Source organism: Colletotrichum chrysophilum (assembly GCF_026319265.1).
Source record: "Colletotrichum chrysophilum strain AFK26 chromosome Unknown scaffold_122, whole genome shotgun sequence".
In the NCBI taxonomy this organism is placed as follows: domain Eukaryota; kingdom Fungi; phylum Ascomycota; class Sordariomycetes; order Glomerellales; family Glomerellaceae; genus Colletotrichum; species Colletotrichum chrysophilum.
Window position 1 is genome coordinate 100,316 of NW_026517409.1, and position 24,460 is coordinate 124,775.

The 24,460-nt window shown below is 54.7% G+C and overlaps 6 protein-coding genes across 6 annotated transcripts; 3 read left to right on the plus strand and 3 right to left on the minus strand.

Moving 5' to 3' along the window:
* Positions 1-2,893: 2,893 nt before the first annotated feature.
* On the minus strand, positions 2,894-5,434 carry COL26b_010853 (uncharacterized protein; the record flags this gene model as incomplete). The annotated part of the gene is made up of 4 exons (XM_053183538.1): positions 2,894-4,201; positions 4,256-4,732; positions 4,788-5,297; positions 5,354-5,434. The coding sequence occupies 4 exons, from the start codon at positions 5,432-5,434 to the stop codon at positions 2,894-2,896; spliced, it is 2,376 nt and encodes a 791-aa protein (XP_053032530.1).
* A 2,125-nt stretch (positions 5,435-7,559) lies between these two features.
* COL26b_010854 (uncharacterized protein) lies at positions 7,560-10,104 on the plus strand (the record flags this gene model as incomplete). The annotated part of the gene is made up of 3 exons (XM_053183539.1): positions 7,560-8,076; positions 8,249-9,796; positions 9,863-10,104. The coding sequence occupies 3 exons, from the start codon at positions 7,560-7,562 to the stop codon at positions 10,102-10,104; spliced, it is 2,307 nt and encodes a 768-aa protein (XP_053032531.1).
* Positions 10,105-11,155: 1,051 nt separating this feature from the next.
* COL26b_010855 (uncharacterized protein) lies at positions 11,156-14,442 on the minus strand (the record flags this gene model as incomplete). Its single annotated transcript, XM_053183540.1, has 3 exons — positions 11,156-11,875; positions 11,926-14,015; positions 14,115-14,442. The coding sequence occupies 3 exons, from the start codon at positions 14,440-14,442 to the stop codon at positions 11,156-11,158; spliced, it is 3,138 nt and encodes a 1,045-aa protein (XP_053032532.1).
* Positions 14,443-18,125: 3,683 nt separating this feature from the next.
* On the plus strand, positions 18,126-18,385 carry COL26b_010856 (uncharacterized protein; the record flags this gene model as incomplete). The annotated part of the gene is made up of 2 exons (XM_053183541.1): positions 18,126-18,247; positions 18,301-18,385. The coding sequence occupies 2 exons, from the start codon at positions 18,126-18,128 to the stop codon at positions 18,383-18,385; spliced, it is 207 nt and encodes a 68-aa protein (XP_053032533.1).
* A 3,540-nt stretch (positions 18,386-21,925) lies between these two features.
* COL26b_010857 (uncharacterized protein) lies at positions 21,926-23,065 on the plus strand (the record flags this gene model as incomplete). Its single annotated transcript, XM_053183542.1, has 1 exon — positions 21,926-23,065. One exon carries the CDS (start codon positions 21,926-21,928, stop codon positions 23,063-23,065), a length of 1,140 nt encoding a protein of 379 aa, XP_053032534.1.
* Positions 23,066-23,341: 276 nt separating this feature from the next.
* COL26b_010858 (uncharacterized protein) lies at positions 23,342-24,241 on the minus strand (the record flags this gene model as incomplete). Its single annotated transcript, XM_053183543.1, has 1 exon — positions 23,342-24,241. The coding sequence occupies one exon, from the start codon at positions 24,239-24,241 to the stop codon at positions 23,342-23,344; it is 900 nt and encodes a 299-aa protein (XP_053032535.1).
* Positions 24,242-24,460: the final 219 nt, after the last annotated feature.

Genomic DNA, 24,460 nt, shown 5'->3' on the forward strand with positions numbered 1-24,460 from the left:
GCCCAAGGGAGCTGCCTGCCGACTGTCTGCTAACAATTAATAGGAAGCTCTAATTAAGGTATGTAGTTGGTGCTGGCGAAGGGTCTGGCCCGCCTGACGTACATCCGGTACGTACCTACCTCCAGTTGTTGCAGGCTGCAGCGACCTGTGCTCCTTCACGTCTGGCAGGTTACACTTACGCAACACTTTACGAGTGCAATAGCAGCTGAGGGCAGCACGGTCTATCGTCATCGCTGTCGCTGTCCGTCGCCGTCGCGTCTGAAGGTCGCAGCTCCCCTCTTCAAGTCTCGCCCACTTTGCCCTTGTCCCTTGCTGTATCCGCATACCTTACTCTTTGCTGGCGACAGGTTCATTTGTGGCTGCGAAAACCACCTGCTATCGGCCGCCACCGCACGATACTGCCCGTTTCGCGCGTCTCCCAGTTCTTCTTCGACCTGAGCTTCCTCGATGGCTTCTATCTAGGCGCACGACTACCATCACCACAACCCACCGCACTTGACGCATCTCTCCGCGCCGCAGACAATATGGCGGGCGGCACGGGCGAGAAGCTGACCACGGCGACTATCATCGTCTCCGGTGTCGCGGCCTTGATAGCGACACTTTTGTCTGGCGTGTGAGCATAGCCCTTGGTCCTTCTCAGGACGATCAGAGCTGAGGCTAACATACGCTCCATAGTTCCATCTTCCTGCAGTCGTAGGCCGTCCCGCGATCCACTTCACGATGCCCAGCGATTAATATGGATATAGCAAAAACTATCGCAAGCCTCTGCTCCAGCGCTATGTCATTCGGATACTGCTCATGTACGTTGGCTTGATGTCGTAGCAGAAGCGTCCGCGTCGTTGACTGGCTGTTTCAGGGTCCCCATCTACTCCATCGCCTCATGGACGAGCATGGTTTCCACCACGGCTGCCTCGTTTCTTGACCCTATCCGTGATATCTACGAGGTACACCTTATTCCAAAGCTACAGCCTTTCCTATCTGACATTCCCAGGCTTTCACCATCTACACTTTCTTCCAACTCCTTATCAACTACCTCAGTGGGGAACGCGCTTTGATCATCATGACCCATGGCCGGGAGCCCGTTCACCACCTTTGGCCCATGAATCATGTCCTCGCCCGAGTCGATATATCAGACCCTCATACCTTCCTCGCCATCAAGCGCGGCATTCTTCAATATGCATGGCTCAAACCTGTTCTCGCTCTAGCAACCGTCATTATGAAGGCAACCGGAACCTACCAAGAAGGATACATTGGGGCGGAGTCGGGCTACTTCTGGAGCAGCCTGATCTACAACATCAGTGTGACCCTCAGTCTGTACTGCCTTGGTCTGTTCTGGGTGTGTATGCACAACGACCTGGTTCCTTTTCGCCCTGTGCCCAAATTTCTGTGTATTAAACTCATTATCTTTGCATCCTACTGGCAGGGATTTCTGCTCTCGATTCTCGTTTGGCTGGGTGCCATCCCGGATAATGTCGAAGGCTACACCCCCAGCAACCTGGCTGCGGCCATACAGGATGCTCTGATTTGCATAGAGATGCCTGCGTTCGCCATCGCCCACTGGTATGCCTTCTCCTGGCACGACTTCGCTGACAACAGCATCCTGTCTGCCAGGATGCCTGTCAAGTTCGCCTTCCGTGACGCTTTTGGCGTCAGAGATCTGATCGAGGATACCAAGGAGACCCTCAAAGGCGACAAGTACGGATACCGTGCTTTCGACTCAGGAGATAAGATCATGGCCCACGAAGAGTCACGCGCTAGGCTTGGCAGGCTTAAGGAGGGCATGCGGTACTCTAGGGGCGGAAAGGGAAAGTACTGGATACCGACACCCGGCCAGGTTGACCGTCAAGTCAATCGTGATATGAACGAGCGGGATCCATTGCTCGTGGGAACTGCGGGCGGCCCGAGCGAAGAGTACAACTATGCCAACGGCACTTTCAACGAAGACCTGGCCAATGATCCCCAGATTGACCCCGATGAAGAGCAACTCTATACCAAGGCACGCGAGCTAGAGTTTGGTGATTGGAATGTAAGATAGACCCCAAAGCGACGTTCATGCGATTACTAAGCTCATCTAGTATCCCGTAATCACGGCGAGTGAGCCGTTGAGCAAGCGGTATATGTCTTCTCAGGGCAGCTTGGGCTTTGCGTCCTCATCTCGTTCCACCACTGAACATCTCCGCCGGTCTCCTCGGCCTGACCAACCGATAGTAGTTGCCAGCAAGAAGAAGAAGAAACAAAAACAGAAGCAAGAGTCTCTTGAGAGATTAGGCTCAACACCATCCCCGATTCATTCAGGGTCCGGGCCGTCAACCAAGCAGCAAAGTCCGGCTCCTGACTCTGCAAGAGCACCTGCCCCGCCCGTTCAACCTGATACATCCCCTGTTGCTCAACAAGACGCAGACAAAGACTTAGAGTCACCTCATCTACAAGAAGCCATGGCCTCACCTTGGGCGGAGAGCGAACAAGAAAACGACTTCAACAACAACTTTCGTGTGGGAGATGCAGACGATTTCAAGAACGTGTGGGGCGGAGGAGAATCCCGTTGATCAAGAGTAGAATACAACGTTGCTTTTCACAGGTACATTATGAGTTCGATACCCTCACTCCGCATTCTATGTTTAAAGGCAATATTGGCATAGCGAAGGAGTTTGTGTGTGAAAATACGAGTCGTTTTTGCTATCCAGCACTTACCACGAGTCCTTTGTGTAGGAGAATACTCAAATGTGTGATTGTGCGTGAAGAATGTCGACGGTAGCTGTGTGATTTTGAGAATTCAACACAGGAGACACTCATAGATTGGCAAGAGATTTAGTGAGCAGAGCGGAAGATACACATTCTCGTTCCGCTCTAGCCAAAGCTAGCTCCACCAGTATCGGCCACAAGACGCAGCAAACTACCATCCAATGGCATCTTCACCGCGACGCCACCAACGCCTTCGCCGCTGCTGTCTCAACCTCGAACTGGAGCTCGGCGAGTCCACACTAGCCGGACTCGGGGGCAGCTCTCCCGTCGCCCACTCCTTGGGCTGTGTCCCCAGCTCGAATTCAAGCGAGCCTCCTTCAGCGAAGAGATCGTTCCATGTCACCCAAGACTTGTCCCATTCCTCACCGTTGACGCGCAATGATTGCACGTAGAACGACTCCTCGGACCCGCCCGTCGACGTGATGTTGAGCTCACGGCCGCCGCCGAGCAACATAGTCAGGTCTGAGAACCAGGGAGAGCCAACGAGGAACGTCGTCTGTCCTGTCAAGGGATACAGGCCGATCATATTCCAAAGCAGCCACGACTCCATAGCTCCAGCATCGGAATTTCCGGGCAAGCCGTTGGGGGCGGGCTTGTAGTAGGATTTGGCGACGAAACGCGAACGTTCAACACTGAGGTGCTGCTTATTAACAAAGTTGAATAGGTACGGCGTGCCAAAGCTAGGCTCGTTGCCTGGGTTGAAAATTGTGTTGCCGAATTGGCCGTTGCCCTTGTACTGTCCCGGTTCGAAGGTTTTTTCGAGCCTGTCAGAGTAGTTTTGCGCTCCGCCGACAAGCTCGATCATGTGTGCGGCATCATGGTGCGCGTTAAACGAGTACTCCCAGGGCGTAGCTTGATAGTATGCCTCCGCCCAGTAGCAACCACCGCAGTCAAGGGGGTCCTGTGACGGAAAGCTCCCGTCCGAGTTGCGGGGGCCCATGAAGCCCTTGAAGCCAAGAGCCTCCATGTTCTCGTTCCAATGGTTACGCCAGTAGCGAGAGCGCTTGAGGTACTTGTCTGCAGTATCCGTCAGACCGAGGCCCTTGGACACCTGGTAGATGGCAAAGTCGTTTGTTGAGTACTCCACGGCGCGAGTAACAGCGCGAGCAAACGTCGGGGTAATGTACCCATACTCTAGCCAGTCCGGGATTGCGCCGCGGCCTTCCTTGGTCGAGCTGGAGCGGTCACGAGGATCGTTGTTGTTCGGTGGGGTGATTTCTCCGTTCTTGAGCATGGCAGACAAACCGTCATTCCAGTCGACCTTGCCGCGGACGCCCTTTACGTACGCGTCGGCGAGGACGTTGTCGCTGTTGGAGCCACCTTGTACGGCACCGTTGAAGAAAGAGGAGCGGGCGTCGGAGACGTAGCCCTCATGGCGCCAGATGTCAATCATGGAACGGATGAACTCTTCATAAGCCTCGGGTTGGAGGATATGAAGGAGCGAAGTGGTGCAACGGAACTATGTGGCCTATTAGCTACATGCTAAGTCAGAATCTCCGCGCGCGAGACTTACAGTATCCCAGAACGTAAAGATGTCATCATAGTACGGCTCCTCGGAGTTCCAAAGGGGGTTCTCGCCTGTCTTGTTGGTCGGAAGCAGGTTCATGAAGTACAGGGCCGTGTACAGCTGGGTGAGCTTTGTTGTGTTCGTGTCGGATGTCCTGACTTTGGAGAGCACCTCCGTGTTCCACGCATCCCGAGTGTCTTGCCTCACAGAAGCCAGACTCTTGTCTGCGGGTATCTCCGTATTTACATTGCTGCAAGCTTGGGACTCGGAGATGAATGAGACTCCGACCCTCGACTTAACGGCAGTGTCTTCGAAAGTGAAGATGGCTCCCAGCCGCTGGGTCTCGGATTCATAAGTCGTCTCTACGCCGTACTCCGAAAGCTCAGTCGATGTGAGGTCCTTACCGAGAAATGTTTTCCAAGTCGGCGTGCTATCAAAGTAGCCGCAGAAGAATACTTGCCATTTCGCCGCGCGGTTCCAGCCCTTTTGGGGGTCAGTCGAGGTTCCTGGGTCAAGTGGCATGGTCGGCATAGCTTACGTTGTCATAGTATCCGTAACCTTCGTAGTGAAAGTCATCGCCTTCCTTGATCTCAATTTTTCCCCCCAAATAATCTTGCCCCAGACCCTGTCCCCTGTACGATGGCAGGACATGGGATACGTCTACGATTACGTTGGAAGAGCCTTTGTCTTTAGGGAAACTATACTGATAGAGGCCGGCTTTTTTTGTCGCCCCAAGTTCGACGGTGACTCCAGAGCTGAGAAACGATTTGTAGTGGCCAACCTCAGTCTCGTCGGGCTGCCCCCGGGTGTCGGTGTTTTGGCTCAACGGGTTCTCGATGTCGCCTACAACAGGCATTTGGTTGACGACGCCATACTTTGGGGCACCTCCAGTACCGGACTCGTGCAGCATAGAGAAGCCTATGAAGTGGCCATCGGGAAGGTATCCAGAGTAGGCATCGACCCCGTTCTCAAGGTCAGGCCCTAGCTTGACCATGCCCAGGGGCCTCGAAACCCCGGGGAACGTGTTGCCTCCACCCACGGAGCCAGTCTGGGGATATGTCAGTTGACCGAGCCTACACTAGCTCCAGGGCTCAGGAAACTTACATCTGTCAAAACATAGCCGGCTAGGTCGGCAGACTGTGCTGCCACCGTCGACGCCAAGTGCAGAAGAATACCACGCCGCATTTCCCGTCACAATCGCAAGGTCTGATAACTTCAAACTATTGCGGGAAAAAACAAAAGCAAAGGCTCGTGCCAATCGAAGTCTTGCAACAAACCTTCGCCCACCTTGATGTATAAGTATATTTCCAAAGCACAATTGCTCGTAGCACTGGCACCTGGATTGCCCACCCTGGGCGAGTCTCCGAGTGACGGGTCCAAGTAGGAAGGCGGGGAAGACGCGACTCTGCTGGAGATCTGATAAAGCAACGAACGACCCAGATCTCAAGAACAAGCACGAAACGACGTTGCAGGAGCTCCCACGAGGTAAAGACGACGTCGTATTCTAGGCTGTAGGGACCGTGGTGTGGGTAACGAGGGACAGGCAACGTGCCGCAACGAAAGACTGTGACTGGACGAGACGCTTTTCCAGGATGGCATGACAAGACCCGGGGGGGGGGATGATAAATATATAGAAGATGGCTACGGAGGTGAGGCAGAAAGCGGTGTTTAAGACAGCCGCTGGATGGCAGGCTGCAGATGACGGTGCGGTGCTCAGAGCGTGAGTGCCGCGAGCCGCGCAAAGTCTTGGTGTTGACGGATTCGTAATGGGGGCTGTTGGGCTCATTTCGCGGCATTACTTATCCAGCTAACCCTTCGCTTGTTGGCCGTCCCGTCTCTGATCTGACCCCTCCGGGAACGGTACTTGGCCAAGTTTACCTAAGCGCCCAACGAGACTAGAAAGATATCCCAGGTGCGCGAAATGTAACCTTTCGACATATTGCCCCGTCGGATAAGCGCTGCGAGGGAGGGGAAAATTCGGGTCTCGTCGGGGTTGCCTGTCTGTTTGGCCACCGCATCGTGGAAATGGGGGCATACAGAGGCTTGATGCGCCGCCCTGAAGGTGTCAAATATTAACGTTTCGATGTGCAGCCCAGCCAACCAACGAGCCAACGCCCGGGCCGAACGGGTTGGCATGTTCCAGGTCTTTGAGCAATCTGGGGGCTAGATGCCGAGACCCGGATTCTTTTGGGGAATCTATGGATCGGAGGGAATCAAGGTTACTGACGGCACCCCCCCTATTCCGTTACCGTTAGCGTCAATCAGACGTTCTCGAGGACACGGCCGGAGACACTGAAGCCACTCGGCCCTCGCATGTGGCCTGCATTCGGCCCCGTGCCGGACAGGTTCCACTAAGTCACGACAACGCCGAGACTTGCACGTTTCTTGAGAGTCCCCAGGTAGCTCAGGTACTCAGAGTGGTTTGAAGTGCCCCCCAACTTAAGGACACGAGCCAGTGCCACCCGACCGCGGAGGGGAACTTTGCGAGCCTACGGGTCAAATGCGCCAATGCACGCGTGGAAGACTTCTCAAGACCCCTCTGTACGCCGTACAACGCCATAGAAATCCGGTAGCAACCGACCAGCAGCCTGCATGGCAACCTACAGCTGCATGGCATATGACAACATCTGTACAACGGGAATCGAAGGGACGCGCACGTAGAGCCAGAATTTCTACTCTTTCGCTCTTGAAAGAGAGGAATGAGAGCAAGAATGAAGCGTTCGGAGACCTCGAACGCCTACGAGGCGTGGGTGGTCACGTATTGTATGGCAACGGCAACCGCAACGCACTTACGCTGCTAACGATGTTGGCCGAGACGGGCACATCTGGTGCCAGCTGGGTGAAGCCGTGCTTAGCTGCCAATCACGTGATTAAACGTCCCCACCATCATTAATCCGACAGGTGGACGACGGGGTGTTCCGGATTATCTTCATCCAAATTTGGCACAGAGCGGTGTAAAATTTTGGCAGAATTTGTGAATTGCATCGCTCTCTCCAGGTCAAGCAAAGACAGATCGATCGTTGTCACGCGCTGGAATGATCCAGGCAAGGCAATTTTTTGCCTTCAATATCTCCAGACTGCCACGCCGACATTGGCACCCATTCTCTATATATCAGAGCGCTGATCCGCTGGCAATTCGCCCATATCGACACAGAGGGCAGAATTTCAAAGGCGGTCACCGCGACTCTACAGCGAGCCCGTCTCTCAACCACTCGGTCTCCGGCGGTCAACAGTGCATGCTCTGTCCCGTAAACCAGCACCTCTGAATCCTCGGCCTGTGAACTCGGCTGGGGGCGTTCAGACAGTCATCATGGGCAGAAAACCAAACCCCGTCATTGGGGAGTATTTCACGAGGGGCCCCAAGTTGGCCGACTCAAGTAACCGATATCCCCATACCTGCAAGTTATGCGGTGAGAACTTCCCCAAAGGCCGCGGCGAAGTTTTGCACAAACACATTACCGAAAAATGCCCCGCCATAACACCAGAGGAACGTATCAATGCCGCACTCGGATTTGCTGGTCTTCACTCAGGCGCGTCCGCCCCGCGGTCCATGAATCTTACTGTCAACCAGCTTGATGCTGCAGCCGCAGCAGAAGTCGCGACTGAGGCCCCAGAGAACTGGTCCGCGTTGCGTACCCTCGCAGAAGCTTCGCGTCAGGTTGGCGAAAACGAGATGGGTGTTCCTCAAGCTCCAGGACGAGAAGTCGCAGATCCGACCGCTCGTCAAATGGGCATGGGCATGGGCATGGGCTTTGAGGTCCAGGAACAGTTCACCTTGGAGAACCCACCGGTGAGCTATGAGAACAGGCCTGCTCGTGAGAGAAAGGGTGAGTTTTGCTTCTTTTTTTTCCTCCACCTCCTTCACTCCACCCCTTACACCCTTCGAGAACTCTTGTTATCCTCTTTCCACGATCCTCGTGGCCAAAAAAGAAAAACCCAAAAAAGTCTCCTCACCGTGAGTCGAGATTAGTGCAAGTGGTCAATGCTGACTATGTGCAGAGTCGGCCTCCCAGGAAAGCGCCAACCCTCTGAGTTTCCTCACCACTGAAGAGAAGATGGAGCACCTTCAAGCAGCGACGCAGCAACCCGCCGCCAATCCTCTAGACACTTCGGATCTTTCTGTTGCTGCCGCTGCAACCGCCCGTCTCACTCACAACCTAATGGACCCTCAGCTCACTGCCGAGCATCACGAGGCCCAGATCGTAAGCCCCATCATGTCGCCAGCGGAAGTCACCAACACGATTCCCGACCTCAACAACGCTACTACTCCTCAACAGCCCTGGGGGGAGATGACTTACATGACTACCAATCACAACCCCACTATCGCGACTCATGTCGCTACCATTGCACCTCCTAACAGAGGCGGCACCAGAATGCCCATTGGCAATGGGACTTCGAGTGAGCACAAAAGAAAGGCGTATACCCCGGTCCGACGGAAGGAAGTTCAGGCTGCCCGAAAGAAAGGTGCTTGTATTCGATGCCGCATCCTGAGAAAGACCTGCGGCACCCATGACCCCTGCGACCAATGCCGCAAGATCCAAGGCCCCCGTCACTGGACGTATCCTTGTGTTCGAACTCGTCTCAATCAAGAGTTGACCCTCTACTCAGCTGCTTTGATTGTTGTTCTTGCGCAAACTAGAGTTAAGCAGGCCAGGCAGTCCTACCAACTGCTCTCAAACGGCACCTCTCTCGTTGTTTCCTTGTGGGAAGACAGTCCTAGTCTCAGTCTTGCTGCTCTGGTCACGCCTCGTCAGCCCCAGCCCGAAACAGTCCCTGAAGGAGCAGAGCAGCAAAACGGAGATGGCCAGCCTCCGGAACAACCTCATACGCTGTTTCAAGTCGTCATGATCGATCAAGACAAGGAAGACCTTCCAGCTCGAATGGAAGAGTTCTTGAAGCTCATTTTGCCCACCCTTATACAGCGTGAGCCTTCCCACTTTATGCAAGTGGTCCTGGACTCTGCGCAGAAATTCCCAGGGGACAAGGCTACCGGCAAAATCTTGAAACTTGCCATTGACCTATGGGGTCTTATTGAGATTCTTGACCGTGAGCGCGGCTGGTACATCTCTGAAGAACATCAAGGTGTTGTCGTTCCCCGCGGCCCTGAGGACTTTGCAGGCAGCGACGATCAGGATATCTACAACCTGATAACATTCCAATTGTCCGCAGCGACCGAGCGCAGAGCGAACAACGTCTCCAACAAACTGATTAGTGAGCTTCAGCGGTGTCTTGAAAACGGCAAGGCCAGGATCCACTTTGACGTGTACCTTTCGATCCTCATCCTCCTGCACTGTCTCGAGAAAACCACCTGGACCTTCAAGGTTTGGGAGATGGACGACTTCCGCCAGCGTTGGCCTCTGGACCGTCCACCCTCATGCTATGTCAACCAAGGCCACGAGATTGCAGACCTGTTGAAGATGCTGCTGACCCTCCGGAAGGCCCATCCGAAGACATTCCGGGCACTCGACGGACGCTTGACCGTACTCGACATTGGCGATCCCGACCATGCTCCAGTGGTGGAGTTCTTCAATGCGCTGAACCTTGACTGTAAGACAACTTTTGTTCCATTGCCTCTCTGCTGTATCACATAACTAACCCTCTGGCCTCTGACAGACGACGACGTCGTTCGCAAGTTGGAAACCTGCGCCTTCAGTCCAGAGACATCCCGCTCTCTGGAACTACACTTTTGCAGTCACGTTCTGCTTCCGCCGAAGGAAGGAGAGAGCGCAGCCGGTCACCACATGGGTGCGCCCACTAGCTCCGGCCATACAACACCTCCACCGCCTCCAACCTCGGCTCCTTCAGCTGTCGGCTCCCCGACGGTCACTGACACCCTTCCGACAGTGCTCGCCTAGTACGGCGAACACGGCTTTTTATCTCTGGAGACGAACCCGACAGTCCCAGAAAGAAGGCGACAAGAGAGCGAGTCGATGTGTGACTCCTATGACGAATGAATGGATGAGAACGAAGAAAAGCGAACCGGCAATGAAACCTACCCTAAGGGAAAAAAGAAGGGGGAAAAAAGAAAAACAAAACCACGAGGTATGATGCCATCAATGACAAGAAGAGACATAACGATGTATGACCTATCCTTCACTTCGATACTCATGTACGCATGAACCAAAATAGGGAATTAGACAGGGAAGAAAATCGGGGGCTAAGAAAAGAGGGAGAAGAAAAGAAAAAAAGGCTGGAGAAGGCACCACAGAACTTTGGCACGAGAAGCGCAAAAGGACTGGCGTTTATGATGTTGGGCCCGATTGGGAATGGAAAAGCTCTTCTTGGCCTTTCGAGGTATACGTATATATCGGAAATCATCAGAGAACACCAAACACGGAATTCATAGACGGACCTCTGTTTATAGATGGCTTGCAAAAATCCGTTCGGTCGGTCTCCCATGGGGACACACACACTTTCAAGGAGGATTTGCCCGTAGATACCCCTCAAAACCCCTGCCGCAAAAATATCGACACCTTCATGACAAAGCACTTCCAAGTCACTTGATAAAAGCTCTCACGTGCAACTCTGTTAATGCAAAACATAGGGCTATACGACATTGGACATTCGACATTGGACATTCAACATTGGCGCATACGTCCTGCGCCTTTGCAAACGTGAAAACCTTCCTCTTTCTCGGCGCGTCCAAAAGCCCTGGCATTATGCTTCGCACGGAGCCTTCAAATCTTCGCCTGCGTTACTCAAGAGACACATGCTCCTTTTCTCCTACGATGCTGTCGTGAGCTGCGCCCTAGATTGCTTGGTTAGAGCTCATCCGTCATCAACATCAAGCGTGACGATACGGCTGGCAACAAGCAAGTGGTCCATGAACACGGACAGAGCTTCTGGGAGATGCGACAGAACGACTCAGTAATATATAGGTCTCCAGCTGCATTCCGGAGGAGGCCTCTAGCCCTTCGTAATACTAGCGGCAGAATCTCCCGTTCCAGTGCGCTGAGGACCCATGCCAGGACGCTTCGGCTTGCGGAAGCACGCAAATTCGTTCTTGCTCGCCTCCCGCAGTCGCTTGAGCACGCTGCGCATCTCTGGAAGTTCACTTTGCAGCCGAGCGCGCGCGTCGTTGTCGGTGCGTCCGTCAAGTTCCGAATAGATTTCACTTTGGAGCTGGGAGGCGCGGTCTGTTGTGTACTGACTTAGAGTCTGGGCCACAAACTCGACGTCGAGGGTAGCCTGCATTAGAGCCTCGAGCGTATACCGTTGCCGAGTGCGGAATGCCTCGAGGAGCTCACGACTGGTTTGCTCGAGCAGGTAGGACAACACTTGCGAGGTGAGAGTCGGGGCTGTTGTAGAGACCTGAGTGTGAACAAGAACAAGACTGAGGAGAGCCTCGTAGACGTAGGGATTCGCCTCTCGTGGCTTCTGTCCCGTCTCGGGAACCCAATCAGGTGCTGCAACACCGGCTCGTACAATGTTCCTGAGCGATTCTATCGATGGTCTAGTGTATGATTGGAAGAGTCTTGCATCGATCTGGCCCAAGACGTCCTTGATCGTCTTGGACTCGTCGCTAAGCTTCACCGAGAAGGCGTTCTCGAACTGCGAGTTAAGATTCGGAACAACCTTGGCTCGAAGTGCTTGCAGGTTGCTGAGGGTGAGGAGCATACGGACATTCTACATAAAATTAGCATGGTCCATCGTGGATGTGCATGTGAGCGGCTTACCCTGTCTCCCGCATCGAGAGTCGCCCTTCCGCCTGTAGGGGCGGGTGGGGCGGTGGTGGCGATAGTGCCGTCAATATCAGTCGTCCAATCGTCATCAGCCTTCTTGACAGATCTCTCGGCGTTTTCCACCATACCGCTCAGCGCCTTATAGAGCGTTGTAACGTATTGGCTTCTCACCATCTGCAAGAGCTTACTAGGCGGTGGGAGGACGATATCCCCCGCACCAGGCTTGGACATGGCTTCAGATATGTAAAGAATTTTCTGCATGCCTGCCAGCAATGCGCCCTCGAAAGCTGCAAAGCTGGAGGGCATCCGAGTGAGGTCACCCAGCTCTGGTGATCGGTACCAGTCCTCGACGTACTTGATGTTCTCGGCGTCTTTATTCCAAGCAGCGCATAGCGCGGTGACACATCTTTCTCGGGAGACGTTCACCAGCGACTTCAGCCTGTCCAAGACGCTGGCATCTGATCCATTCACAACGGGGCCGATGCTCGCCAAGTCGGACGCTCCAGATCCAACAAGAGCAAGCATCTTGGAGAGATAATGGACACCGCTAACAGAGTTCGACCACGGAGGCCAAAAGGCCAGCTTTTCCCAGGTTTCGCCGCGCTTGGGCGAGGGAGGGGGAATGCTATTAGGATCCAGGTTAAGCCGGGGATCCCGCATGCCAGTTGGCGTTCCGGCAGAAGCGGACGGGGGGCTCTTAGGTGACATGGGTAGGGGCGAGAATAGAAGCGAGATATCCTCTGGTGGCGGGCCAGCGAAAAAGGAAAAGACGGTTTCCCGAATCATGTCGATAAGTTCCAGTGTGCCTTTCTGCAGGTCTTCAGCTCCTTGCTCCGTCAACTGGTGATGTTCTTGTGACTCTCCGTTGTAGCCTATCGGCATGGTCCGCTGAATCTTGCCATCCAAGAAACCCTGTACAGTCTGCCAGAAATCCACGACCTCTCCCAGGATTCCTTGCGAGGAGAGAACATTGGACAGGTACGCCAGCATCTTCTCCCACAATTCAATAACGTCAGCTGAGTCGGCCGAGGCGATCTTGTTTTCGACGGCCACGCGACCCAGTGAACGGAGGTGTGATGCGACCGCATGGGGACCTGGCTTCTCGGCGTTTGCCAGCCGGCGACGCAGCACTTCGACTTCAACCTTGGAACGATCCGACGTCGATTGAATTTTGCCCTTGAGATAGTCATATCGGCTCAGTAACCAAACCCAGATCGGATTGTCGTCCACGCCCAACTCCAAGAGAAGACTTATCAACTCCATGTGCTGGTCCTGCTGGCCCAAATTGTCGGCCTTCGAAACGTTGTGTAGAGTGACAAGCTTTCGCCAGACATCTCGCTTGAACGATTGAATCTGCTCATCAACATCGTGCCACATGCGGGCAGCCAGTACGATCTGATAGAGCTGTGTGTCTGTTGAATTGGTTGCCGATACGTTTGCTGCTAGGTAGCGCGCATCGTCCGAGAACTTGCGCGCCTTGTTGTATTCTTCAACGAGACTCTCGTAGTCTCGGCGCTTGATGCTGTCCGCGATGGCGGAGCTCAATTCCACGTACTCCTTGAACTGCTCCAGGTTGGCCGAGACGATCTTGAGATTCTCTTCCTTTTCGCGACCTCCAAGAGCAGGGCCCCAAACATCCTCGGCCTTGGCGGACACGTCTAGCAGAGGTGCCTTGATTCCTGCAACGCCGTACTCGCTTTCCTTGACGAGAGCGTTCTTTTTCCGGGCGTCTGAAGTGGGAGATGCAAGATTGTTGGCAAGGGCGACGCCGCCATTGCTGCTGCGGAAGCTGCTTCGGCTAGCATGTCGAGAATGGCCTCGAGGGCGGCCGGTCGTTGGCGGCGGTGGTGGCTCCGCGCCGCGGTACTTCATCTCCTTATAGACATTATCTATAGTGGCCTTCGCCTTGACGAAACGCTCAAAGTTGGTTTCCACCAAGACCTTAAGTGATGCAGACTTTTGATCAATTGACTGAGACAGAACGTCCAGGCCGACCAGCAAGCTTTGAGTGTCGGCAGTCGCGTGCATCTGTGACAGAAACAGGGCGGGGGAAAAGGTTGTAGAGGAGAGGAGGAACCGATTGCCTAGGCATGGTGTTAGCATCGGGTCAACAGTCGCTGCATTTCCACCGTCCAGTCGTCTCCGTCTCCGTCTCCGTCTGTCCTACCGAGCTGGATACGTACGTAAACGAGGGTCGTCTTGGATCGGCACTCCGAGCTGGCGGAGAGTCCTGACGACGCTGTCGGTGGTGCCCAAGGGGTCAGGTTCATCTCGCTGGACAATATTGCCAATGCCGCCCTTCTCGGACTGCGAGCCGGGAATCATGCTGTTGCGGTTGCTGACAGCCCGCTCGAGCGCCTGGTATCGCGACTTGCGGCGATTCAGCTTCGCCTTCTCATCCTTCTCCTCATCGTCGGATCCACCGCTCTGGTTCTTTTCGTCGGGCCATTCGTTCGGGTACGGGTTTGGAAGCTGGTAGAACTCCAGGATGGTTCGCTCGTAGTCTGACATGTTTGGGTATCTTTGTTTGCTGTCGCTATTGTTGTTTGTGGTCGGAAAGCGGCTGGAGGTTCTGTGAGGGAGCGCACAGCTGGCAAGGACGTGGAGCAGCGATTCGTTTCAAATGCGAACGAGAGCCGATTCCATTGGCCAAAGGGCAGCTAGTCACAATGCTTCCCAGAAGGCACTGAAGGCGCCAAAAGCCGCAAGAGGCACCCGTGGACGTCGGTAAGCGCAGGGAAGGACTCGGTCGCAGATGTGGCCAGCTTCACTCGGTGATGTCAAATCCAGGACGGTGGTAGGAGCCGGAGCAGCTACCTGACTTCAGCTTAGCATATTACCTAACCTTACCTACCTACCTACCGGTACCTACGCGTTCGCACAAGCGGTGGGGTGGGGTGGTGGAATTCAGTGACCTGAGTGACCACGACCTGTCGGGCCGGGTGTGGGTCTTGCCGGCTCAGAGCACCGCTGGCCAGCTCTATGTACGGGGGTGTAGGTAGACCGGTACCTTCTTCTTCCACCGAGCAGCAATTGCGGCGCAACATCCCGACATTGTCATTCACAGACTCCGGGCTATGGTTACCGTAGGTCATCTTCTTGAATCAGCGTCGCGACGGGGAATCCAGAGATCCTTGCAGGCTCACGCTGAAGATTGATTAGCGGTGTCCATTCTCTTGGAGGATTTCGATTGCCATCAGGGATCGCGACGCTTGGTTGAATTCGCCCGCATGCCACCCAAGCGAGCAGACCGGGGGACTTCTCAAGTGACGCTATTGTGGAGATACTCTAGGTACTTGTCGGACAGTGGTCCTCCACGAACAAGGGGACTTGTCTTCGGCTTCGAGAACAAGTGGATGGCTAATGAGGGGAACGAGCGATATAACAGCAGACAGTGGCCTTGGCCAAGTGTGCCAAGCATCGCACCTATATTTCATCGTCAATGTCGTCTTGCCTTTGTCGGTGACGAAATCTCCGGGCCCGAGAGGGCAGCTGTCTCATCGGCCAATCCCAAGGTCAGCATGCTGCACGAAAGTCCGCGGTGGATGCACCAGACGAGTAACGCGCCTGAGCCTTGAGTTTCACCACTGGATCTTGTGGCTCACTCGTCGTCCTCTCGTCCGTGTCTGTCAAGTTGTCCAGTGTCTTTTGTCCAAGATGCTTGGCCTCACTTTTGACTCTACGGATACACCAAGGTATCCAGCCAGCAGGATCTAGCCAACGGGGTTTTGCGGAGCACCCCGGTCTCCGTGCAGTGGAAAGAGGAGCGCTACGAGAAACCCGGCCCCACTACCTCCGAGTCGTGACATGCGGCCAAGGCTTGGTTTCTTCCAGTCTCATGGGGTGGGCTATGGTTCACTTTGAGATTCGGCCATCCCTCGGACTACGGGAGGGACTTCCCAGACGAGCTGAATCAGGCGATAGCCTTTAACCTTGGGTTGGAGTGAGTATTTCCTCAGCTGTTTGCAGACCAAGCCTAGCTGCTGTCGAAGCATGTCTGCAGACACATCCAAGCACTTGGGGAAAAATGCGAGTCATTTAGCCAGAATGTGGTCTTGTCACCTTCCCGCCAGCCAGCCCCGTGAACCGAATCAACCTGAGCTGCTTGACGTGTGTCGGATCCGCCAGGCACCGTCCTGTCTCTTGAATGGGTGCCCCGTGCCAACGTGGATGGGTATGAGAAACACGTTCCATCTTTCCCTTGGCCGGCAATGGTCCTTGACCTGTCTCCCCATGGGGATCGCCAAAGAAGAGGGGAGGGAATGAACAGGCAATTACCAAGGGGTCTACGGACACATAACGCAGCGGTGCACGGGAGCGTCCATGGCGTGTGGTTTTCAGCTCTTCTGCCCGCCCGCCGATATTTGGGCGAGTTCTCCTCCAATGAAGTATTTTTGACAATGCTCCTGGGCTGCTTCACCTTACCAAAAAGTTGATACTGCAGTGCTGAGGATTTGAGCCGATAATGGGATGGGCTGGGGCATGGGGAAGGCCAGAGAACAGGCCAGTCCAGGCCAAGACCTGGCTCTTGACTTGGTGGAAGAATGGTGCATCGGTGCACATGAGTGAAAAGATGGGATGGCACTTTGGTCGATTCAGGCAGGACCAAGCTTTCGCGAAGGCTTGGCGAGATGTGGAATGCTTCTGGAAGCATTTGCTTCCACGCTTTTTTTTTCTCTTTTCTTTTTCCACGTTCAGCCCTCTTGGCATTGGGTTTCCTTGCCCTAGGTACTGTGCTGACAACAGCTAACCAGGTCTCGTCTCTGGTTCTCGGTATCACATAATGACCGTGAAAATTCGAGGCCGACCTGGATGGCGGATGCACCTCAGTGTGACTTTGAACCTTGGGTGGGACACCGTCCTCTGATCCTTTCGGCTGTATCAGATGCAAACACGTTGTGGGCGGAGGTTGGTGTGAGACGAGCAGAAATGAAAGCCTTGCTATGATGATCAGAATTCGAGGTTAACCACTCGCGGGAAACTCGGCGGGACTCGCTCGCCTTACGGCATCTACAACCTCGCTCTCGTCCACACACACACACACACACACACACACATTTGCCAACTGGGATGAAGCCTCCTCCCGTCGCAGTGGAGGACCTGGAGGCACCACTTGGTCCGCAGTTCAAGTCTCACCGCACATGCGGAACCCCACGCTAAGCGCTCCTCCTCATCTCCTCCAATGTTGACCACTAGCCAGTGGCGGAAACAGGAATGCGAATGGGAACCGATGGGACTGGGAATGTCAACGGGAATGGAACAAAGGAAGCGTGACGAGGCAGTAGACAGCGGAGGAACCAGCGCCAAGTGCAAGTCCTACCGATTGCTCAAATAAGGTATAAAAAGGACAGTACCAAGGTACGGATACTTGGTTGACAGTCACTGCATCCCGCGTACCCGTATACATCGGATTCAAGAAAAGAAGCTCCTGCAACCATGTCGGGTTTCCTTGCAGTGCCTGTGATTAGTCGACATCATGGCAGGACCCTCTAATGTCTGAGGTGCACTTGACTCTGGCCTCGGCACGGAGACACAGACCTGGACGGTAGACACAGACCCGGCGGTAGGTACGCGATACAAGGAGAACGGGGTGATAGGTAAGATGTACCAGATGGATACCTACATGAGGTGCCTCGCCGTCCTCAGTTGGGGTTTCTGGGTCCATGTTCTGCATCTGCATCTGCATCTCCAGTCCAGTCCAGTCCAGAATATCGCTCACGTCGGCTTCCCTTGCCTTGTCTGCCGGGCGGCCACTTGACCCTTCTGCAGGGGTGCTCGTACCTACTACCGTACCGTACCCAAGGTAAGGCAAGCTTAGGTGGTGTATTCGTAGGTACCTACATACACTATCCGTAACCGTAACCGTCCTTGTCTCTCGTAGCCCCGTCTCCCAAATCCAAGGTTCGTGGTTCTTTCCGTGTTGGAGCCCTTCGTCGCGCTTGTTCGTCGCAACTCGGCATGTCCAATAGCCCTGGATAAGTCGGCACTCCCTCTCAGTCTACATTCGCTGAGCTATTTTCCTATATATTGAAGCAGACTTCCCTCCCTCATCCCAAACTTTTCATGTCCAGGTCAGCCATCTTCACGCGTCTACCGTTTACATCCTGCCGCTCTCCAGCCCAGTCCAGTCTTTACTCCTCAGGGACCCAGCTCATATTTCATTCTTGCGCAAACAACAACATCAAACCGTCACAATGCCTTCCGCCGACGCTCAGAAGGGTCAGCTCCAGAATGTCTTGGAGAACAAGGGCATCAAGTTCCAGATCAAGTCCGGCACCGCCAAGTATGAGTGCCACCTCCTGGACCGCTCTACTCAGTGAGTTTTGCAACCAACGGCCGAGAAGTTCATGGACTGACATGCCACTTCAGTGAACGCATGAAGGCTACCAGAACCAACTCGACAGACACTCAGAGCAGCACGTCGTCTGCTTCCACAGTCAGCAGCTCCCACTAAACCACTTTCCCGAACGGGAAGCTGCGGCAAGGGGATAGGAAGCAAGGAAGCACGGAAGTAGGGCCTGGATGCTGCGATTGGCGGGGTTCAATCCGGTGTTGGCGGAAGCCAAAACCGCCACAAATCACGGCGCAACCACGGCGTTAAAAGCGCGCAGCGCATCCAAACAAACTGAGCAGTGAGGCGACACATTTTCAATCCTCGAAGCCTGGTCGGAGTTGACGGCACGCCAACGTGTCTCCACACACCACTACGACGCTCTCGGGAACTGGCCGTCCATGTTCCCGATGGTGTGCGTGTGCGGTCCTTGTCTCTTGCTCGATCAACCTTGAGGAGCGAGGGCGCGTGGACGATGCACTGGCGCAGCCGCCGGTCGGACCGGGATCGGGACATGGACTGTCACTCATCAATTTCATCTGATATCGATTACCTGCACTAGGGGGGCATGACAGGGTTTCCAAGGAGTTTTTAGAATCATGGCGTTGGTAGAGCAGCGTGCAGCTGATACCTATTTTGTTAGTTCAATTCAATTCATCCGTAGGGATTCAAACCAACATGTCCTTTCTCCAAACCGCTGCAGACCAGAATGCCGACTCCATCAGACCCTATTTTCTCGCCCCGGTCGTTCAACTTCCGGCGCATCCGTGGACGTTTATCTGCCGCTTTACCTGTGAGCGCCAATTACTGCATTCGATTAGATTAAGCACCCTCAGCAACCGGCCCCCGTGAACTTGCCCGATGGGATCCGAAGGGCTGACCGACCTGTGTGGATTCGACCCTCATCAACAGCAAGATGGGTGGTCGTCCCCAAAGCCCCCGATAACCATCGGATTGTGGGTTTCATTTGGACTTGCCGACTTGGTCTCAGGGTCCTGGGGCCTTCGCTATGTTCGTTTGATCCATGGATCTCGCGACCGATCGAATTTCATCTAGCCATACGATGACGACACTAGGCGATGCCGCTGGCCCTAGAATGCGAACCGCGCAACCACGTCCGAGCGTCGACTGCAGTCTGTAGACTCTCTCTCTCTGGCAAAGTCCCCGAGTAGGCCAGCTTCGGTCCCGAGGGACAATGGACCCCATCTGCAGGCGGAGCGGAGCGCCGGAGATCGACAACAGCCAGACCGGTGTCGGTCTCGCGTAACCGCCGACGACTGATGCAATGTGCCAGTCTAGATGTGAGAATCCTAGTACATCTGGATTTTGAACTAACTCCTTGTCCAGGCACAAGTTGCCCTGACTTGTGCCTGGACAAGAGGCCGCACCTATGGAGAAGGAGGTACATGTCACTCAGAGTTGCTGTTATTCAATAATTCATAGCTGACAGGGCAGATGCGAAGAAGCCGCCAAAAGAATAATTTTCGTTGGAAATTATGAATGAAGAACTGAATTTAGCGCTGGTCTAACTCATTGCGGGCCACGCTGGAGAGGCTTTCACGTCATAGACCCGGATGCTCTCAACGAGCGGAGAATTGCCTGATATCCCATCCAAGCCAGCAGGCTGACGTACGATCTAAGAGCCGCGCATGAGCATGCAAATTCAGATGATGTAAGCAGGCGAGAAGGCTGCAAGATCGTCTTTGAATGCAAACATGGACTTGGAGGGGCGTGCGATGTTTTGAGGATACTCAGCTTCGAGGTTTCTTTGTCTCTCGCAACATTAGTCGTCATTGAGGAAATAGCAGACTATTGTGATGTTATGCTCGGCGGAACAGGCTCAGGCTACGAAGCCCAGCATATCTCTCGCCATCGATTTTGCTATTCCTTTGGGGCCAGGACCGCGCCTTTCCAAGCGCCGCTTGATTAGGTAGCAAGAGACCGAAGCAAACGATGGACACCGCAATTCCTCCTCTGACTGGGCCGCGTATGAGAATGTTTAGGGAGCCTGTTTTCGACGCCGATGTGCAACTTGAGGGCTCATTAAAAGTGCAGGTTGGACTTGGGCGAGTGGCCTACCGGAGTTGGTTTTCTGTCCGAAAGACTCGCTGCCATGATTGTTTTGACCTTGTTGCCAGACCACGCCAAGCAAGACGTTGTCAATGCTAATTGACTCTACACACCAGAGATTCCCCTCCACACATGCCGTTGGGTATGTTTTTGAAACCCGACCCCGCTTGCAGTGGCCCATGCTCCTGATACCTAGTCCCTCACGCCTCTTACATTTGGTTCCTCAGTCCATGAAATTATTCGAAATGCCTCCTTAAATGTGTTAAGGGATGGTATCGGCAATGCAAGCGGTAAGCGTAAATGAACCTTGATCAAGCCCCCGTGAACGAATGAAGACTCAGCGAGATCAGTGTTGGGCAAGCCCTCTGAGCTGGTGATACCTGGGTGCTCAAGGGGAGGAAACATAAGGTACGTGCCTGCCGCGTCAAGGTGGCAGGCAAGGCAGTGAGTTGGACTCGTTGCCTCTCTCCCATGTCGCATCCAAAGTCAAAATGCGGTGCCACGTAAGTATTGAACAGGTCTCTCCGCTGCACGCGCATCGCCATTCGAGAGGAAGCAATGCCACTGTAATATTTCACACCGTAAGAAGGGTGCAGGTGCAGTTGAAGGAACGCCCCAATGGAGAAAGCAGACCGCCTGCAACCAATAGAATGGGCAGACTATCTCTGACAGGGCGCCCCCTACGTTGAGGAAGAGGGCGTTGCTCCTGATAAGATAGATAGCCCTGCGGCGGCCCCCGTGACGTTATCCGGTGCGCCTCGCATCAGACTTGGACAGTTTGGTCCGCGCGGTCAAACGCTTGAGGAATCACACCTCGAGCTTCCAGGCCATTATGGGTGTCCCCCGAGGCACCCCTCCGCCACTCCCGGCAGAGACAGAGGAGGGAGGCAGGGAGGGAACTCATGGAAGCTACATACCTTCCTTACCTACCTTGACAGGCTTGGGTGCTAAGGTTTCTCCTGAGGTGTCGTTGGTAGGCCGGTGTGGTGTCCAGGCCAGTCAGGCACCGCTGCTATTCCTGCATGTCAAACTAAAAAAGTACTGCCTGCCGCACCTTCACCTACCTTACCTTACTTACCTTCTCGCCGCATCCTCTCCCCCCATTCTCGTTCAACCTCTGGTCATTCCCTTCGATTCATTGTTACGGTTTGGCTGTTGATCACGGGCCGTTCGAAATGCCTGTACCAATTGCTGCCAAAGGTGAGTGACACCGAACACCCAAGCCGACCTTCTCCAAGTCCCCCTTGTCGCGGCCTATCGCTTGTGCTGCCTACCCCATCCCAATGCCGCCCGAAGATCTGCTGTTTTCTGCTCTTCAATACGCTACCCCGCGCCAGCGCTGTCGCGAATCACGTTGCTTGCCTGAGGTGGTCAGGCCTGTGGCATTGTGGCAAATGCTCTTCAGGACTACGCAATCCCATCTTGACCGTCTGGTGGCCATTTCACCTCTGGAAATCAGACCTTGAAACCTCGTCCTCGGGGTCAGGTTTCTCATTTCTCCATTTACAGACTGTATCCTTCTTCCCTTACACACCGTCCCTCCTCGTTTCCCAAGTTATCGCATTTTGATCCTACCTTCACCCTCATCTTATAATGCCTGGAGTTAACCACGGAGCCCTGGCTTCAGCCGGCGTCATTGCCGTTTCTGTCGCTGTAGCAGCCGCCATCGCCATTTACGAATCGCCCGAGATCCGACGCTATGCTGACGAGCTTCGGAGGCGTATCGCCGTCGCTCTGCATTCGCTGGGCGAGAATATCGACCCGGAGGACCGCCCGCCAATGTTTAACCGCCCTGAGGATGCTGCAGGTTTTATGCAATCTCGTGGAGGACCTGAAGCTGGCGTCGATGCCGACGACGAAACCCGCCGCCGGCAGCGGGAGGAGCTATTGTACTGGAATGCCCTGAAAGTCGCCAAGCAAGAAAAGGAAAAGATGGAGGCCGAACTTGCCGATTCAAAGGAGCTGCCGCCTGCCCCGTCGCGCGGAAGGTCCTTCGATGACTTTATGCGACAGGACGAGAGCAGCGACAAGGGAACCTTCGTTTTCAACACCGGTGCCAACGTCCGCGGCGACGAAGAGGGTCTTATTCGTCGACGTCCTGAGGGTGTCCGTGGCCTGAACGCCTCACTATACGCAAACCCGTTCGCCGACGAGCACCAAATCGACCAGGACGAGCTGCCGACAACTGAGGAGCCCAACCAACTGTCTCCTGGCCACGACGAGGCCCTCTCAGATATCTACAGTGCTACGACCCGTGACGCAGACGAACGCCCACGATACACTGCCGCCGCTATCGCTACCATGCCCGCTCTTGTGGATGTTGCTGAAAACTCATCCGAGACCGAAAGATCTGCCACCCTTGACCGTGAGCTCGGATCCGAAGAATACATGACCGCTGGCCAGGACGACCGTGACGATGCGTACGCCTCTATCCAGGCCTGGGCCCAAGGGTCCAGCCCCTCCAACTTTTACTCACCGCTCCCCATGTCGCCACCCGTGCCCATGTCCGAGCCTGAACTCGTCAGCGACGGCGAGTTGACTCCCACCGACTCGGCATCCCTCGTTGGCTCCGGCGAGGATGTTGCCAACGATGCTGCTTCGTCCAGAGCTGGTGATACCGGACGATACTACGATGTCCTGAGTGAGAGTGAGGGTATGATGACCCCCGCAAGCTGGTCAGAGGTTGGCAGCGTTGTCAGCGAGAGCGAGGCCCAAGCCCCTGTCAGGGCATAATCACGTTGGATTGGACGGTGTCACATTCCTCGCACTCGAGTTTTTTCCTCCTTCGTTTCCATGGTTGGTTTATTCGTGTCGGGAGATTCAATTCGTTTGAGTAGGGCGACGGTACAGGCAATAGCAACGGCGCAAAAGGTTCAACAGGACTGGGAAAGAGTACTCTGATAGATTTAAGGCGGTACTGCACATGAATTGAAATTGGCTCCTATGACACCTCTACTCGCTCCATGTTTCATGATACCTAGATGTGAAAATGCTAACCGAAGACTGATTTCACTCTGCGATGGCTTCATCGGCCGCTCTGATTCTGCCGAGCCTAATGTCATCATCGGAAATGTCGTCCTTATTGATGAGCACAGTTTCCTCATCCTTCAGCTTCTCTGCGTAATCCTTCCACAGCTGCTCTACCGGTCGACCAAGAGACTCGGTCCAGAACTCCTTTTCCCGGTATTTTTGATTGCGAAGCTTCTCATTCAACTTTTGCACGGTTCCAGCGCCGAATCGACCCTCAAGGTAGTCCAGGAAGTAGGCCGTGTGCTGGTAGCCGCCATCCCAGTTACCGCTGGACTCTCTCTTCCAGTGGGGCGGGCTGAGTTTGCTGTTGAGACGGACCCAGTCAGCGATGCCCTCAATGAGGCCGCCGGGACAGGTCCCATGGGCATTCCATTGGAAGCAGTGAACCATCTCATGTGTGAGGACACCCATGATCTCATCAGTGCGGCGTTCGGAGGTGATGCCGGCAATATAGGACATGGAGAAGTGGATTTCCTTGTGGTCGTCATCGAGGTCGGAGCCGGTGGTGTAGGCAACGCCGCCCATGTCGCGGAGGATCAGGGTGACGGAGCGGGTGGGCGGGGCATGAGTAGTCGGGTTTGAGGGGGACTCGTAGAGCAGGTTGAGCACAGAGTGGACAGCGGTGGCCAAGGCGGTGCTGGCGTTCACGGCGGAGAGAAAGTGAGCCGCGGCTGGGTGGTTGAGATCTCGGATCTCGAGTCGCAACTTGGGCAGATCGAACTTGGGGTCGGAGGGGCGATGGCGATCGGCAGCAGCACCGGCGGGGCCGGCGGGGCTTATGGCCTTCTGCTCCGGAGATTTGGGACGGGATGGGAGAGGTGTTGCGGCGGGCGGGCCCGGAGGCGGTGCTTGGGTTGCGGAGGGCGTTGCGGAGGACATGGCGGGCAGGAAGAGCGAATCGGGCTTTGGAGCTGGTGTGGTGTGAGGTGGGAGGACCATCTGCGGGAGAGGTCTTGGTGAGATGAGAGGCGACGCTGAGAAACAAGCCTCCGAGAGGTGGGAGACGGCTTGGGACGAAGTTCTGTTGTGTGCCCTACCAGGCAAGGTAACATGAGCAATGGAACAGGCAGATAGATGTACGCGTAAGCGGCAGCAGCT